General features: G+C 44.4%; 1 protein-coding gene across 2 annotated transcripts in view; it reads left to right on the forward strand.

The window, feature by feature from the left end:
- SHROOM4 (shroom family member 4) overlaps positions 1–17,959 on the forward strand; it is a 262,136-nt gene that overhangs the window by 210,501 nt on the left and 33,676 nt on the right. For both annotated transcript variants that reach the window (XM_012106690.5, XM_060408309.1), the window contains 3 exons: positions 980–1,114; positions 3,419–5,906; positions 13,019–13,080. In XM_012106690.5, the coding sequence (XP_011962080.1) occupies positions 980–1,114; positions 3,419–5,906; positions 13,019–13,080 (2,685 nt within the window). The remainder of the gene's footprint in view (positions 1–979; positions 1,115–3,418; positions 5,907–13,018; positions 13,081–17,959) is intronic.

The raw sequence follows: 17,959 nt of genomic DNA on the forward strand, positions 1-17,959 counted from the left end.
TCCTTTCCCCCTCTCTTATTCTTCTCCTCCCCACTTTCTCTCCCTCTCTCATATCAATCATCTCTTTATCCTCTGGCACTACCTGTGCCCCACACATGTTCCCCACTTGCAACGGTGGCTTCTATTCATGTGAAATATACCAGAGCACAGGGATGGGTCCTATAGAAGCCTGTCAGTGCAGGAGTTGTGGCTGCAGCATTCCGCACCAGACAGGTACTGTGGTTGCATTCAGGGCCTTGGCCTCAGACCTGTTTCTCTTTAGTCACCCCTGCCCTGAAAGCCAGTCTTCCCTGTTAGCCTAGTACCATGCCATCTATCACATTGTTCTGTTCTCCCTGGCTGAAATGGGGGTTTCTTGCCAAACCTCTACCTACAAACTTAGCAGCCTCACCTCTGTGGCCATCTTGTCCTTCCCTCTCTCAGTGCCTTTACCAGTAAGTTCTCAGGAACAAAGCCTATGCTTGATTGATCTCTGTATCCCAAGAGTTATGTATCCACCATATCAAATTGAATGAGCCCAAAACTGGAGAATCGGCAGTCAGTTGGTGTTGACTTGTTCAAGCTTCTCAATGATTTACCTATTCCTTTCTTAAAGAAAAATGGGAAGATTGGCTACATTTATTTTTTCTCAGAGAAAACTTAGAGTGGGCACACTGTTCATTGAGCAACAGTACTCACATATTCCACAAATATTTATTGAGCATCTACTATGCATCTGGCATTGCTGCATATGCTTGGGACATACCCATGACCAAAAGAGCCCTATGACTCTCAAATTCTGTATGTCCATGGATTGTCTTTGGGGTGAAGGAGATTTGAGTTCTGGGAGCTGAGTGGGTAGCTGCTAAGATTCCTACACCAGTTCCTTGCAAGATGTGCTACTTCATTTAAGGGAAAGAGGGGGTGGGGGCGGAAGCTGCCTGGGAAGTGATTTCAGCTCTGGTTCCCTAAGTTGACTTCCTGTCCTTTTTTGCTGTAGGAGAAACGCCCCTGTCAGTAGGCCGCACTCATGGCATGTGGCCAAGCTGCTGGAGGGATGCCCTGAAGCGGCCACCACCATGCATTTCCCTTCTGAAGCCTTCAGCTTGTCCTGGCATTCCGGCTGCAACACGAGGTGAGTCTGGAACCTTCCCTTCAAAACAGGGTGGAGGCTAGACCACCCGGCCACTCAGGAGTGCTCTAGTCCCCATTGGAGGCTACAGAGCCCAGAGTGCTGTCCTGGAAAATGAAGGGGGGTGGGGCAGTCCAGAGGACCTGGCTTCCCATCGTCATCTATTGCTAACTGTCTGTGACTTTGGGACAGTCCCTTTCCTTTTAGAAAATGTTTCCTTGAAATATTTCACATGGCTTGCAAGACACCTCTCTTTCCTGTTCTTCACCTTATTTCCTTTGCAATCTCTTTCCCTGGCTCCCCCATCATCCTAGTCTCTGTTGTCGGTGACCCCAGGACTGGGTTCCAATCCTCTTCTCTAGCTATGGTGACTCACAGTGACCTCATCTAGTGTTTCTCATCCAACTCTGTCACAAAACCAAAGCCTTCAGAATGGGGACCTCCCTGAATAACAGGGTCCACCTGCAATAAGGATCTCTCAATTTAGGGAGCTACCCAGCAAATGCAGAGAACTTTTTAAGCAAGCCCAGAGCCAGGAAAGCTGCTAGCTTAAGCTGCCTTTTCCCTTCCACAGCAAGATCTTCCCTCCAAGAAGGATTTCTTTTGATGAGGCTCAGGGAAGCTAAGGGTTGAGTTTGCCCTGACTCGGTATCTTTATTTGATATCGGAAGCCAGGGGCTCAGGGCAGAGGCAGGGGCAGTTTTGTTCTGAAAGGATACACAGAAACACATTCTGAGCTTGGCTTCTGTTTAAGTGGGGGTGTGGCTGTTTTCAGCAGGAAGGGTGGTAGGGTGGATAGCAAATCTCCCTGCCAACAAGGAATTGATGGATTCTTAGCCCAGAGGTCAAGTAAGCGGAGTGGCTAAGGGGCAAGGCGGTGAGCAGGAATTAGGAGAGGCTGACCTGGAGGATCTTGTCGGTGCCTGCCACTGCTCAGCTCTGGCGTTTGGAACTGTGGCCTTTCTGAGCTGCCTGCAACCTCTGGGGTTCTAGTGACAGGGAGTTACTGGCATGATTTGGCTCAGTTTGGCTTTGTGTGTGGGAAATGGTACTTTAACTTCAAGATTGTATTTGATCCTAGTTCCGTCATTGGTCTCCCAAGTTTGTCTTTGCTGTGGGGTATGAGGGCAGCCTGGGTGGGCAGGGGCCACTGTAATGTCAATAGTCATAGTAGAGGGGATGCTGATAACAATACTCATGAAAACAACAATCAAGAGAGGTGCTACTCTCAACCAGGTGTTGAACCCTCACTAGGCGCCTGGAGCTTCACTTTTATTATCTGATTTCACCCGCAAAGCAACCCTCTGGTACAGATGCCACTATTATTTCCATTTAACAGACAGTGTAGCAGAAGAGCCAGGACATTAGACTTACAGAGGCCTGGGTTCAAATTCCAGCTCTGCTTCTTTAGCAGCTATATGAGCTTGTCATTTTACTTTCCCTCTCTAAGCTTCGGTTTTCTCATTTGTCAAGTGGAGATAATAATCTCTCCCCTTCAGTTTGAAACGAGACATTAGAAAGTGTCTGGCACATCATAGGTCCTCAGTAAACAGTGAGGAATACTATTATCAAGAAAAGAACAGGGGAATGCTAAAACTGTGGCCCTGTCTGGGCTGTGAACTAGAGCTGGATAATCTTGAGAAAATTACTCCCTCACAATCACTTCCCTTTGTAGGGCTTGCTTGACACCAGTGGTTCTCGAAAGTGTGGTCCCTGAACCAACAGCTGTAGCGTCACCCAGAAAACTGTCAGAAGTAAAAATTCTCAGGATCCACCCAGACCTAAAACTCTGGGCATGAGGCCTAGTCACTTGTGTTTCATTGAACCCTCTGGATGATTCTGATGCATGCTCAAATTTGAGAACCACTGATTTACAAAATAGGCTGACTGAAATTAAATCAGCCCTTTAGGGCCCCTCTCAAATGCTAATAGTCAGTGCTTGTTTCTCCAAGCAGAGCGCAGAGAGCTGGCTCCCAGGAGACAGCAAAAGGCCAGAAGCAATTCTAGACTCACTTAAGGCAGAGAAACAGAGGACTACCCCTAGTGGAGTTCTCACACTGTTAGTCTTTGGATCTTGCCCTATTCTTCTTCCACATATCGTCTTGTCTCCCATTTTACTACATTTCTGTGGCATCCCCAGCGTCCTTCTCATCCCATTTCCCTTCCTTCCTCTTTTGTCTTATCTCCCTCTCCCTTGTGGCATGGGTGCCTCTGGGTTGTCTTGCCTTCTCCCGTGGTAGGGATGGCCAAGGTGGGAAAGTAATCTAGTGACGTGGCTAACTAACCGGTGTGTCCTGTGTCTTGCAGTGACGTGTGTGTGCAGTGGTGTCCACTCTCCCGGCACTGCAGCACTGAGAAAAGCAGCTCCATTGGCAGTATGGAGAGCCTGGAGCAACCAGGCCAAGCCACCTATGAGGGCCATCTCTTGCCCATTGACCAGAGCACATACCCCAACCAGCGTGACTCAGCCTATAGCTCCTTCTCAGCCAGCTCAAATGCCTCTGACTGTGCCCTTTCCCTCAGGCCAGAGGAGCCAGCCTCTGTGGACTGTATCATGCAAGGCCCAGGGCCAACTAAAGCCCCTAATGGTCGCCCTAATGTGGTTGAGACCTCAGGAGGTGGCTGTCGCACCAGTGGGGGTCACCTGACTCCTAGCTCCCAGGTGTCATCCTGTCCGCAGGAGGTCTCCCACTCAGAGCCTGCCAAGGCTGCCAGGGGTCCCCCTCAACCTCCAGTGAGGCGGGACAGTCTTCAGGCCTCCAGAGCCCAACTCTTCAATGGAGAGCAGTGCAGGGCTTCTGAGCTTATAGATTCCTTGCAACAGAAGGAGAAACCTAGCTTGGACACCATGCTATCCCCAAGGAACCCTAATAGGTTCTGCTGCCTCAGCGGGCAAGACCAAGTGACAAATGAGGGCCATCAGATCTGTGAGCTCAGCCAACCTCCTGAATCTAGCCAGAAGGGCTCTGAGCATCTACTGATGGAGGCCTCAGCCAAAGCTGTTGGAGTCCCAAAAGCATATGACAAAACTTCCAGCAAAGGTTCCAGCCCACTCAACCAGGCTTCAGCAGAGCTAGCTAAGACTTCTTCTTTTGGCAGCTCTCCACTCCTCACAGGACCCACAGGGCATCGCCATAGTGCCCCTGAACAGCTGCTAGTGTCCCACTTGCAGCGTGTGCACCTCGATACTAGGGATTGCAAGGGGACAGAGCTCCAAGCTGGGCAGGATGGGCAGGAGTGGACTGTATCCCCTTTGCACATGCACAGTAGCCACACAAGCAAGAAAAGCCCATGTGCCCCTGCAGGAGGAACCCAGGACCAGCCGAGCAAAGAGAGAAAGACCAAGCCAGTGGATGATAGACCTCTGGGTTCAGGTCATCAGAGCCCAAGCCGTTCCCCACATGGAGAGGCTGACGGACACCATCCAGAAAGAGGTTTCCAGGCTCCAAACAGAGTAAGCAGAGCTGACAGTGAACTGGTCAGCCAGCAGTCCTCTGGCTCCCTTGCTCAACAAACTAGGGACTGTTCTCCAACCTCTAAAGTAGCTGGCAGCACAGAGGCAACTGAGGAAGGGGACAGTGAGCCCAAGGAGTGTGGCCGGGTGGGCAGTAAGCGAAATGGAGGGTACCGGGGCCGCTCGATCCAAAACCGGCGGAAGAGTGAACGTTTTGCTACCAATCTACGTAATGAAATTCAGAGGAGGAAGGCCCAGCTCCAGAAAGGCAAAAGTCCCTTGTCACAGCTGTGTTACACCAAGGAGCCAGTGGAAGAGACCGAGGAGACCCTGGAGAGTCCTCCACTTCCTTCCTCTAACTCAGCCCTTCTATCTTCATATAAAAAACCACCAAGCCCCAGAGACAAGCTCTTCAACAAGAGCATGATACTCAGGGCTAGGTCTTCAGAGTGCCTCAGTCAAGCCCCTGAGGGTCAAGAATCTAGGATTGGCTTGGAGGGACGAGTGAGTCCTGGCCAGAGATCTGGCCAGTCCTCTTTGAGTCAGAACACCTGGTGGAAAGCATCTGACCCATCCTCGTCAGACTCTGAGAAAGCCAACATTCACCATGGAGTCTGTGGAGGTCGCTGGAGATGGTCACCAGAGCACAGCCTGCAGCCACATGTGGCACTAGCCGTGGAAGGCCCTTCCAACCCAGGGGACAAGGAAGTGAAAACGTCTACTGTCCAAGCTGGGGAGGAAGCCATCCTCTTGCCCTTTGCAGACAGAAGAAAGTTCTTTGAAGAGAGTAGCAAATCCTTATCTATGTCTCATTTGCCAGGTTTAACCACTCATAACAAGACTTTTACCCAGAGACCAAAACCTATTGACCAAAGCTTTCAGCCAATGAGCTCCAGCTATAGAGAATTGAGGCGCCATCCCATGGACCAATCATATCACTCCACAGACCAACCCTATCATGCCACAGACCAATCATATCACTCCATATCACCCCTTCAGTCAGAAACTCCCACTTACACAGAATGTTTTGCAAGCAAAGGTCTAGAACAATCCATGTGCTGTAAGCCACTACACTGTGGTGATTTTGATTACCACAGGACATGCTCTTACTCCTGCAATGTCCAGGGAGCTGTAGTCCATGACCCTTGCATTTATTGTTCTGGGGAAATCTGTCCTGCTTTGCGAAAGAGAAATATGATTCCAAACTGCTACAATTGCCGGTGCCACCATCACCAGTGCATCCGGTGTTCAGCTTGCTGTCATAATCCCCAGCATGGTACCCTCGAGGACAGCAGCTTGAAACCTGGCAACACTTGGAAACCCAGGAAGCCAACAGTGCAGGTAAGGACTTGGTTCTTGGATGGATGAGCTTCATTATTCTCTTTGCAAGGAGAAAGCTAGGTAAATAATTTGAAATATAACAATCATAATGCCTTAAAATTATATAGTGCTGGGTCCACCAGCTGGCATCTTACTAACTTTGGACAAGAAATCATCATTTTTATAGATAGAATAAAATAACTTTGCTTCACAAAACCAACAGAAATGGGCTTTATATCCTGACTGTATAATTGGTATCAGAGTGACCTTTTGCAAGTCATCCAACCACCAAGAGTTGCAGTTATGTGATTTTTTAAAGGGAAAAAGAATTTTTACCTCATCAAATGGCCAGTGCTAAATAAAGTCTAATTACATCATCTTTAAATAGGAGGAAAATAATGGCTGCCTTATGAATTAGTTGGATGGATCAAATGAGTTTGTGTAACATAGAGTGCCAGGCCCAGTACCTGATACAAAACAGCATGTACAGTAAGTCCCCTACATACAAATGAATTCCACTCTGAGAGTGTGTTCATAAGTCCACCCAAGTTAGCCTAGGTACCTAACTAATGCAATCAGCTATATAGTATTGCACTGTAATAAGTTTATAATACTTTTCACACAAGTAACACATAAAAAAACAAAAAAATTAACATTTTTAATCTTACAGGTCAGTCAGTACCTTGAAAAGTACAGGAGTACAGTACAACAGCTGGCATACAGGGGCTGGCATCGAGTGGACAGGCAAGAGTTACTGACTGGAGGTGGCAGAGGAGGTGGGAGATGGGAGAGCTGAAGGATCGTCAGCAATAGGAGACGGAGGGCAAGCTATAATTTCACTCATGCCTGACGATGATGGCACAGGTTCTGGTTCCTTGCTGGATTCAATTCTATCTACCATCTTGCAAAAACAGTCCAGTGATGTCTAGGTAGTAGCTCTTTTATTTTCGTCATAGATGACCTGGTAGCCCTAGATTGTATTCTGAATGCCTGCTGCAACCTTTGTTGCATTCTACATTCTACATTCACGTCCTGTGCTTCACAAACTAACAATGCCTCCTCAAATAAAGAAAATCCCTCTGGCGTTTCCTACATCGTGTATCTCTTCAGTTATTCTTCCTCTTGTCGCTCTGCTCTCTCAGTTATTTTCACTTCTGTTCCCATCGTTACTACTTGGCACTTCTTAGCAGTACTGCCTTTATGCTTGCTTCTGGAAGTCCTGGGCTTGAAATAAAGATACTGTACTACTGTACTCTATACACTACTGTACAGTAAAGTACAGAAAAGCACAACCACTTGTAGAGGATGCATGCACACGACAATGTACACCAGATATGTGAACTCACATGATTGGACGTGCGAACACAGTATTTGCATCTTTAAAACTTGAATGTCCATATGTAGGGGACTTACTGTATTGCCTTTCATTTCCTGCTTTAAAACTATTTGGAGCTGTAAAATTTGCAAATGTCTCCCAGGTTTTGCTTCCAGAGGTCTGACTTTTCTGCTCTTCTGAAGGACAAATCCTTTCCCTTTGCTCCAGTCTGAAGAAGAGACCCAGGCCTAAATTGGCTATAACTATATACCCTAGTTATGATCTACATCCCTAATGCAAGCCACCACCATCCCCCATGGTATTTCTAGGAGGACTTCCCATGTCACTGCCAGCTCACTGCCAGACACCTTCCCCATAGCTTTCCTAGTGCCACCTTTTGGCTGGTGCATTCAAAGTGAAGCCGCTCAGTCGTGTCCGACTCTTTGCGACCCCATGGACTGTAGCCTACCAGGCCATGGGATTTTCCAGGCCAGAATACTGGAGTGGGTTACCATTTCCTTCTCCAGGGGATCTTCCCGACACAGGGATTGAACCCAGGTCTTTCGCATTGGAGGCAGGCACTTTAACCTCTAAGCCACCAGGGAAGCCCAAACTAGAAGTTAATTCCTGTGTTGAAGTGTTGATGCATAGACTGACACTTCTGAATGACTTAGCATATGTAATTTCTCAGTACATAAGCATATGTAATTGCTCAGTACAGATTCTTTGTTGAAACAAGAGAATTCCTAGGTGGTTCTATGTTTTGAACTTTGCACTTCCACTGCAGAGGGCACAGGTTTGATTCCTGGCCGGGGTACTAAGATCTTGTATGCTGCCTATGGCACGGCCAAATAAAAAAGGAAAAAGAAAGACACTTAGGGGTAAAAGAAGCACAAGAGAGTATGTACTCTACTATCCCTTTATATAAAGTTCTAAAACAGCTAATCTATAGGAAAAAATTTTCAAAACAGTGGTTGCCTGTGGGAGGTGTCACAGAGATTAACTGGGAAAGAGCATGAGGAAACTTTGTTGTGTGATGATCTATATCTTGAAAAGAGAGTTACACAGGTGTATACATTTTCCCAAACTCAGCAGATGTATACTTAATGTTTGTGCATTTCACTGAAAGTAAATTTTGCCTAAAATATTGTAAACAAATATCGAACTTTATTTAATGGATATGTATGCTTGAGTTTTTGAAATGCATTGATCTATGCAGCTTATTTTCTAGTTTTCAGCATACAGACGTTGCACATATTTGTTACATTTATCTCTTAAGATTGCATGTTTTAATGCCATTGTAAATAATATTGTTTTCTTAAGATCAAATTAACATTATTTACTACCATATAGAAATGCTATTTAATTTTGTATATTGGCCTTGTATCCTGCAACCTTGCCAAACTCACTTTTCTTGGTAGATTTTAAAAGATTTTCTACAGAAACAATCATGTCATCTGCAAATATAAATGATTTTGTCTTCATTTCCACTGTGTATGGCTTTTCTAGGAAAAGGGATCCTATTTGCACTCCCTAAGACCTTCAATACAGTGGTTAGTAGAAGTGGTGAGAGCAGATCCTGTTGCTTTGTTCCCAATTTTTTATTATTAAGTTTGATGTTAACTATAGATTTTTTTGGTAGGTGCCTTATAACAGGTTGAAAATATTCCCTTTTATTCCTAGTTTATTGTGATAGCTTTTATCAGAGTGGATGTTGGATTTGTTTTTTCAATTACTTTTTCTGTATTATGGAGATGATCATATAGTTTTTCTCTTTTAATCAATTGATATAGTGAATTACAGTGATTGATTTTTAAAATATTTATTATTTATTTGGCTGCATTGGGTCTTAGTTGCAGCATGCAGGATCATCTATTGTGGCACTTGGGCTCTTCCTTGTGGTGCTTGGCCTTCTCTCTAGTTTTGGTGCAGGCTCAGTAGCTGTGGCACATGGGCTTAGTTGCCCTAAGGCATGTGATATCTTAGTGCCCTGACCAGGAATTGAACTCCCGTCCTCTGCATTGGAAGGCAGATTCTTAACCACTGCCCCACCAGGGAAGTCCTACATTGATTGATTTTTGAAACAAGAACTAGCCTAGCATTGCCAGAATAAATCCCACTTGGTTATGACATCTTAACCTTTGTATATGTTACCAGATTTGGTTTGCTAATAGTTTGTTAAGGTTTTTTGTTTGTTTATGTATTGATGTTTCAGGGATTTTAGTCTATAGTTTTCTCATGATGTCCACGTCTGGTTTACATATCTAGATATTGACCTTACCAAATCAGTAGGGAAATGTTTTCTTCTCTCCTATTTTCAAGAAGAGTTTGTATAGAATTGGCTTTTTTTTTTTTTCCTTGCGTGTTTGTTAGAATTCATCATTGAAGCCATGTGTACCTAGAGTTTTCTTTGTGGAAAGATTTTTAATGACAATGTCAATTTATTTAATAGATACAGAGTTATTTGGGCTATCTATTTCTTCTTGAATGAGCTTTGGTAGTTTGCCTTTCAAGGAATTTGTTGATTTCATTTAAGTTTTCAAATGTATGGGGTAAAGTACTTTGAAATGCATAAAGAATTTAAGATGAATTTGTGGATGGATAATGGAACAAATAGATATGTGATAGGGTAAATATAGTAAAATACTAATTGTAGAATCTATACAATGGTGGATATATAGATATTCATTGTAAACTTGTTCAACTTTTCTATATGTTGGGAAATATTCATAATAAAATATAGGGGGGGAAAGGAGAGGAAATATAAAATAGTGGTTTAAGGACATGATGGTAGACCCAGACTACCTGGGTTTGAATTCTTAAGCATTCCCATCTAAAAAATGGGAATAATAATAGTACCTATTTCGTACATTGGTTGAGAGGATTAAATGATGTAACATATACAAGGCGCTTAGAACAGTGACTGCTAGATAGTAATTATCTTTTAAGGGTGAGTTATTATCTTTTAAAATAAAGGGAGATTTGGGCTTACCTTGAGAAATTTTTGCCAAAAGAAGGATCTGCATGTTGACAGTGGAGGAAAAGGGTTAATGTTCGGAGTGGGATAAGCAGAAGATGGTTGCAGAATTGTCAGCTACTAACTCCATGAAGGAAAGCAGTGAAAATTGCACATTGTAGTAGCTGGCAGCAGCAATACAGGTGTGCCTGTGCCCATGCATGCCTCTTCTTTTATATTCTGAGGGAAGGACATATTGTCCTCCTAATGTCTGTTAGATGAGCTAAGTAGGTCTGCTTAGATGCTAGGCTTTTAGACATGCGGACGGCCATCCACGAGGCACTTTGTGCCCATTTCTACCCCTGCCAGCTGAACTCACCTTCCCCTCAGACATGGGAAAAACTTTTAGCATGGGTTAGGATTCCCCAGCTCAGCTGGCTAGGTAGTTGTGATGGTGGCTATCTGAAATAGGGTTGAGATCCTGTTCATTATGCCCCCTGGAAGTGGTTGGGAAGCTAACTGGCTCCTATTTGATGCTGTTAAGAAAACTGAAATCAGTATACATCTAAATCTTTAATGCTTCGTGCCAGTTAGTTCTGCATATATATTCATTTAGCAATTATATGAGATATGTTATAATAGGACTCCATTTTCCAGCTAAGAAAGCTGAGGTCACACATCCTACAAGTGGTGAGGCCAGGATTTGAACAACATAATGATTACCAACATTTGAGTGTCTGCTGTGTGCCAGGTGCTGTTCTAGGTGCTTTACATGTATCAACTCACATGGTTGTCAAAGCAGTCAACAAATAGATACTGTTATTATTATGATCACTATTAAATAGCTTGAGAAAATGAGCTAAGATAAACTGCTAGGTAGTCTGCCTGAGGTCACACACAGTGTGTGATTTGAATCCATGTAGTGTAGCCTCCTGGAGAAGGCAATGGCAACCCACTCCAGTACTCTTGCCTGGAAAATCCCATGGATGGAGGAGCCTGGTGGACTGCCGTCCATGGAGTCGCTAAGAGTCGGACAGGACTGAGCGACTTCACTTTCACTTTTCACTTTCATGCATTGGAGAAGGAAATGGCAACCCACTCCAGTGTTCTGGAGAATCCCAGGGACGGGGGAGCCTGGTGGGCTGCAGTCCATGGGGTTGCATAGAGTCGGACACGACTGAAGCGACTTAGCAGCAGCAGCAGCAATGTAGCCTCTGAGGCCAGGCTCCAAGTTGTGCTACATTGCCTCTCCATAAGTTGATTGCAAAGCCCATGCCCTCTCCAGTCTGGCAGGATGCCTTCTAGCAGTATAACTTCACTCAGGCACCAAGTTCCTACCATAATCAATCCTTATCCTCAACAAGTTGTGGAGATAACTGCCTCTTTGATTTGAAGAGTGCATACAATTTACAGCAACCTAAGTGGCTCGGCAGGGAAAATAATGTAAGGTGACATTGGGGACTTGGGGAGATTGAGAGTTGGGACAGGACTTTGTTTGCTTTGGACACTGCTATTTACTGAGCACTCCCCATAGGGCTAGACAGGGAATGGACAGGAAATCCTGGCTCCCACTGTGGCCGAATGAGTAATACTGTCTTTGAAAGCAGGGACATCTCACAAGGGTGTCAGGCACAATCTGAAGTTGAACAAGCGGTTTTTGCTGCTCTAACTTGACAGGTACAGGCAGCGAGACTGTTCTGGTTATATGAAAACTGTGAAACCTCATCTATTCTATGGCCACTAAGATCCCTAGCCTCCTACATGCCAAGTGCTGTACTAGGCATTCTCTGCACACATCCCATTTTATCCTCACTCCTGGGAACCCAGCAAGGCTAGATAGCACAGTCCTTATTTTCCAGATAGGAAGTTTGAGGTCCTGGGAGGTGACATAGCTGCTCTCAAATAAAAAATATCTTAACCAGAGTGACTGACAACCACATCTTACCTACAAAAGGTAGTAAAGTGTGTGTTTTTTTTTTTTTTTTTTACTGAGGCAAAGGTTTAGAAAAAATTGAGGTTTAGAAAAAATTGCATTCCCAAAGGACTAAGTTCTGAGTCTCTAGGTAGAAGGTGTGGAATGCTGAAATCAGAGAGTATGTCAAAGGCAAATTTTCATTAGGCTTGGAGGTAGGATAGAAGGCAGGGACATTTCTACAAATGGCATATGCAGCTTGGGCTGCAGGGAAAGAATGCTTGGGCAAAGCCCTTATGGATAAAATGCCCAGGGTGAAAAGTCTGCTCTGGTAATATGGGGACTGTGGCACCCAGCACACATGTTCCCCAGAAATGAGCCCACCTCAGCCCCTTTCAGCAGATCTGGGAGGAGGAGGAAGGGCCCCTACAGTACTGGGGTTGGCTGGTGTGCATGTTCACTAGCTGCCTCCCCAGGACAGGGTTGCAGCAGCAGGAGTTCTCAAAGTCATCTCAAGGGCTGCAACGTCCAAGAAAATGCTTTCTATGGTGGAAGAGGCTAGAAGAATGAGCAGGTCCACTGGGCAGAGCAAATAAAAAGATCTTTGCAAGAGCCAGAACAAACAGCAAACATGCTAAACTGGTTTTTAGCATGGTTTGGGAGGGGAGTAGAGAAAAAGGGTAACTCAGAGTTTCTAGACCACACTGCTGAGGTCCTGAGTGCTATCTTAGACTCTGCATGGCCCCAGCAGTGCAGAAGGCCTCCTGACAGAAAGGCAGCCCTCTAGGTACATAGTTCTCTACCCTGCATAGGAGAGTAAAAGGAATCAGTTGGGGGCACAGGGGTGGCACCTGGCCTTGGACAGGCTCCTGACCGATTCACAGTTTTGAAGCTGTCTAGATTACCTGGCTGCTCAGAGCTCCCTAACTTATCAGAATTTTGCTTTGCAGGAATTTCCTGGGGACAAATGGAAACCAATAACAGGAAACAGGAAGACCAGCCAGTCAGGGAGGTAAGTTGACCACTCATGGAGTTGGGTAAGTTAGTAACTGTGAGGTTTCTGTGGAAATTGATAAGGTTTTCTATCTGCTCTGCTTCCTTTGAGGAACCTGGTCTGGTGTCAATACCAAAGGGTTGTCGTATAGATGGAATCCAGCCTGCCCCCCAGGCAGCTGGGCTATAGACCAAACTGATTGGTAGCACATTTTGGGATACATCATAGTCAGAAGTGTTGCAGGACATTATGCTTATCAGCTCGGAGGCCTAAGGCAAGTGCCCAGGCACAAGGACATGGGGACTAGACCATGCTGAAACATAGATGGGAAGGCATAAAAAATTATGCTTACCTTTCCAGTGGCCACTGGGTGATTGGAGGGGCCAGAGAGGAGGCAAGGCTGTCCAGCTACTGCTGTGCCTTTGTTTCAGAGTGTTTCTTGTGTTCTGCCACCTTTCTTTTTATAGGACTCATTGAGAGCTTCAGGTCTGCTCATTAAAAATCCAAGGCAGAGCCTGCTAACAATAGGTTAGAATTCCTGAAGAAGATAGAAACATTTTTACAAATAGTATATGTAGCTTGGACTGGAGGGGAAAGAGTTGCTTGGGCAGAGCCCTTAATAATACCTTTAATAGTTTGTACTAATTTAATAAAAGGCAGAGCCCTTAATAATGCCCAGAGTGGAGACTGCTCCTGTAATGTGGGGAACATGGCACCTGGCACTCATGCTCCAAAGAGATGAGCCCACCTATCATAGTGATCACGGCGAGGAGATAATTACCTCCTCCAGGGTCCTCTCCATCAGCCTGGTTGGAACCCCTCTTTTGTGACGTTTCTCTTCTATCCAGTGGTATACTTTTCAGCCAGTTCTTCTCCAGGACAGTATTAGATATTCAACACAACCCCTTTCCTCAAAGAGCTCACAGTCTAGTAAGGGTGCTCAGTCACATCTGACTCTTAGTGACTCCATAGACTGTACCCCACCAGGCTCCTCTGTCCAAGGGATTCTCCAGGCAAGAATACCGGAGTGGGTTGCCATTTCCTTCTCCAAGGAATCTTCCCAACCCAAGGATCGAACCCATGTCTCCTGTATCTTCTGCATTGCAGGTGTATTCTTTACCTGCTGAGCCACTGGGGAAGCCAAAATTGTACTGATTCTTTTACTCAAACTCCACAAATGAAGGACAGGCAGGGAAGATGGCTTTTAGCTGTGCCTCTGTGGGGTCACCTAGGGAGAGGACTAGAATCTGGGTCTCTTGATCTCTGAAAATCCCAGGGTTCTTTCCAGGGCTCCACATTATCCCCTGTGATTTGGTAGTCAGGCAGAAATAATTTTGGTTTTCTTCTGACTCCAAAGTCTGGGAAACCTATGTTTTCCAGTTGGCAATGGAAAGAGAGGAAGCCAGCATTTATTGATCATCTACTAAGTGTCATTCATTGGGTTGGATCTTCTTATACCCATAATCTGGTTTTCCACAACAGTTAATTATACTACCTATTTTATAGATGAGGTCTAAAGAGGTTATGTAACTTAGCTGAGGTCACACATCTAGTTAAGGGATGGAGCCAGGATTCAGACCCAGGTTGGTCTGGTCCCAAAGTTCATGCTTTTTCCATTATAACTGCTTCAGTCAAGATCCCAGAGGAAACCCTTCAAATGGACCCCTCATCATAATTTCTCAGGAATCTAAGGCCTGGGTGGGAATACTATGGGATTCTGTGACTGGTCTTGATTCCCCACTATAGGCTGACTTGTACCATGTTTTTGGAGAACTTTCACCATGTTCTGGTGGGTCTGCTGAGTTTCCCATATTAGACTGAGACTGCTGAGAAAGGAGACCACACCTTGGTCATGGATGCCTCCATGCCTAGCACAGTGCCTGACACAGAGAAGCTGCTTGAGATATTTTTGTCATTTGCTTACCAAATGAAGAAACAGAGCCTCTTCCACCATTGAATGGGTGAAATGACACAAAAATAATAATGCTGACTTAACATTTCTTGAGCACAGTGCTCGATTCTAGGCAGCATTCAAAGCACTTTGGAAATATTAAATATCACCATAACCTTAAGGGGTATATACTATTAATTGGAGAGCCAATTGACAGAAGAAACTGAAGCACACACAGATAAATTTATTTGCCTAATGTCCCATAGCTAGACCCCAGTTGTTGTTTTTTATTCGCTAAGTCATGTCTGACTCTTTGTGACCTCATGGACTGCAGCACACCAGGCTTTCCTGTCTTTCACTCTCACCCAGAGTTTGCTCAAACTCATGTCCATAGAGTTGGTGATGCCATCCAGCCATCTCATTCTCAGTCTCCCCATTCTCCTCCTGCCTTCAATCTTTCCCAGCTTGAGGGTGTTTTCCAATATGTTGGCTCTTCGCATCAGGTGGCCAAAGTATTGGAGCTTCAGACCAGGTATTCTAACTTCAGAGACACTATACTATGCTATGGTGCTTCTCCAAAATGGCTCTCTTACTAATCAGCCAGACAAATAGGAGGATTTTATTTAAAACCTGGTGTGTGTAAATGCCTGTTTTGAAGCAAGCAGGGAAATATTAGAGAAAAGCATCAGGAAGCATAATGCCTGCCCATCCCTAGCTTGAGCAAGGAAGACTAATCTATACAAAGTTAAGTAGCAGTAATGATAAATTACCATTTGCAAGACAACCTAGGTGCCACCAGCTAAGTTATACATACTCTGTTTTATCTTCCCCAAAACTGTCAGATAGGCATTGTTATAGGGCATTGGTTCTCAAACTTGTGTGCATTAGAAACACCTGGAGGACTTGTTAAAAAAAACTGGGATAGATGGTAGTTCCCACCCCACCCCCAGGGAGTGTGATTCAGTAGGTATGGAGCATGGCTCAAAATGTGCATTTCTAACAAGCTCCCCAGGTGATGCTGATGCAGTTGGTTCTGGGATCGCATTTTGAGAACCATTGACTCAGATAAAGACTCTGAGGTTCAGTGGAGCTAAGTAACTTATTCAAGGTCTCACAGCTATTAAAGGGACAGGCCAGGTCTTCAACTCAAGCCAGTAGCTATAAGGTGAAAAGTGGTTTAAACAAACAAGAAAAGCCTGACGCATGATAACAGGCCAATACATGTTAAGTATCATTGTGCCCTATTTAAGTTCACTGGGGGTTAAGAAAACTGAAGGCTGGAGTCTAAAGAAGGAAAGGACCAGAGAGGACACTAAGCAGGCTGTATTGCAGGAATAAACCCTGCTGGTTGTTAAGTGTTCTAGCCTTGAAGTCAGTCTGTGTGCTAAGTTGCTTCAGTCTGACTGAAGTTGCCTCATATCTGACCCTTTGGGACCCCCTGGACTGTAGCCCACCAGGCTCCTCTGTCCATGGGACTTCCCAGGCAAGAATACTGAAGTGGGTTGCCATTTCCTTCTCCAAGGGATCTTCCTGACCCAGGGATTGAACCTGTGTCTCTTATGTCTCCTGCATTGGCAGGCAGGTTCTTTACCTGGGAAGCCACCTGGGAAGCCCTTTGAAGTCAGTCTGCATGGGTTCAAATCCAGGCATTCTGTTCTCTAGCTCTGTGAACTTCGCATGTGGCTTTCTCTCCATGCTGCCTCCCCCCACACATACACACACCTTTCACTCCATCCCATTGGTTTCCTTATTTCTGAAATGGGCTAAGAGTACTTACCTTCTATGACTGTTGTGTGGATTAACTGAGTTAATATATGTAAAGCATTTAGGACAAAATATGGCACCATAAACCTTCAGTAAGTGTTAGTTGTAAAGAGGAGGAGGATGAGGAGCAGCAGCAGCAACAGTAACAGTAGAGAAAATGGGTCAAGAGTGAAATATTGCATCCGGATAGTTAGGCCTTGAAAACTAGATAGGATGGCAAATATGGAGGCGATTGAAGATTATTGGTCAGGTAAGTGACATGGTAAATATGGCACTTTAGATAATTTGGCAGCATTTGCAGCCTAGATAGGTTGGAAGGAGACCAGGTTGGGGCAGTGATCCAGACATGAAAGAGTGTGCCCCTGTATTGGGAAGGTAGGGTACAATACAAGTGGAGAAGAAGGGACAGATAAATATGTGTGATATTTGGGGGGGGATGTTTATTGTGAAAGCAATATTACAGGAAATTAAAAACAGAATAAAAGGTATCCTAATTCTTTCCACCCTAACACCCTGATTGTTTTCATTTCCCTGCCAATCTTTATCTATAGGTATAAAGGATTGGCAGGGGTCTCGTGATTATAATAACTGTGTAGATATAATTTTGTGTGTCCTGTTTCTCTTTTTCCACTAGACATTTCTTGGTAAACAGTTTTTCCTGTTGCCATAAAGGCTTCCTCAGTAGTTATAAATTTTAATGGCTACATAATATTTCACCAGCTTAATGTGCTCTCATTTGCTTAATCATTCCCAAATTGGTGGATAATTAGTTTTTTTTCCAATTTCTTGCTGTTATAAAGTAATGCTGCTTAAAAATTTTGAGCAGCTATAACCTTTTTCTAATTTTGAATTATCTCATTAAAAACAATTATACAGAGTTGTGATTACTAGTTAAAAGAAAATGAACATTCTTATTGTTCTTGATTTATTTCCTAAACTGCTTTCCCTGGAGGTGTTTTACTCTGCCATTAGCAGTATATGAGAATACCAGTTTCCCCTAAAATTTGCCATCATAGAAAATTTTCTAATGAAGTAGGTTTAAATGGTACCTATTTTAATTTTAATTTGCTTACTTTGATTATTCTGTTTTGAATTTTTTTCATGTATTTAATATTTGCATTGCTTTCTATGTGAATTGTTTGTTCAGATTATTTGCTCACAAATACATAACAACTTTTGAGAAAAAAAAAAAAGTAGAACTCAGTGATTAGAACTTGGGAAGAAAGGAGTTAAGCTAAAAAA

The sequence above is a fragment of the Ovis aries genome, chromosome X (genome assembly GCF_016772045.2).
Source record: "Ovis aries strain OAR_USU_Benz2616 breed Rambouillet chromosome X, ARS-UI_Ramb_v3.0, whole genome shotgun sequence".
Taxonomy (NCBI): Eukaryota; Metazoa; Chordata; class Mammalia; order Artiodactyla; family Bovidae; genus Ovis; species Ovis aries.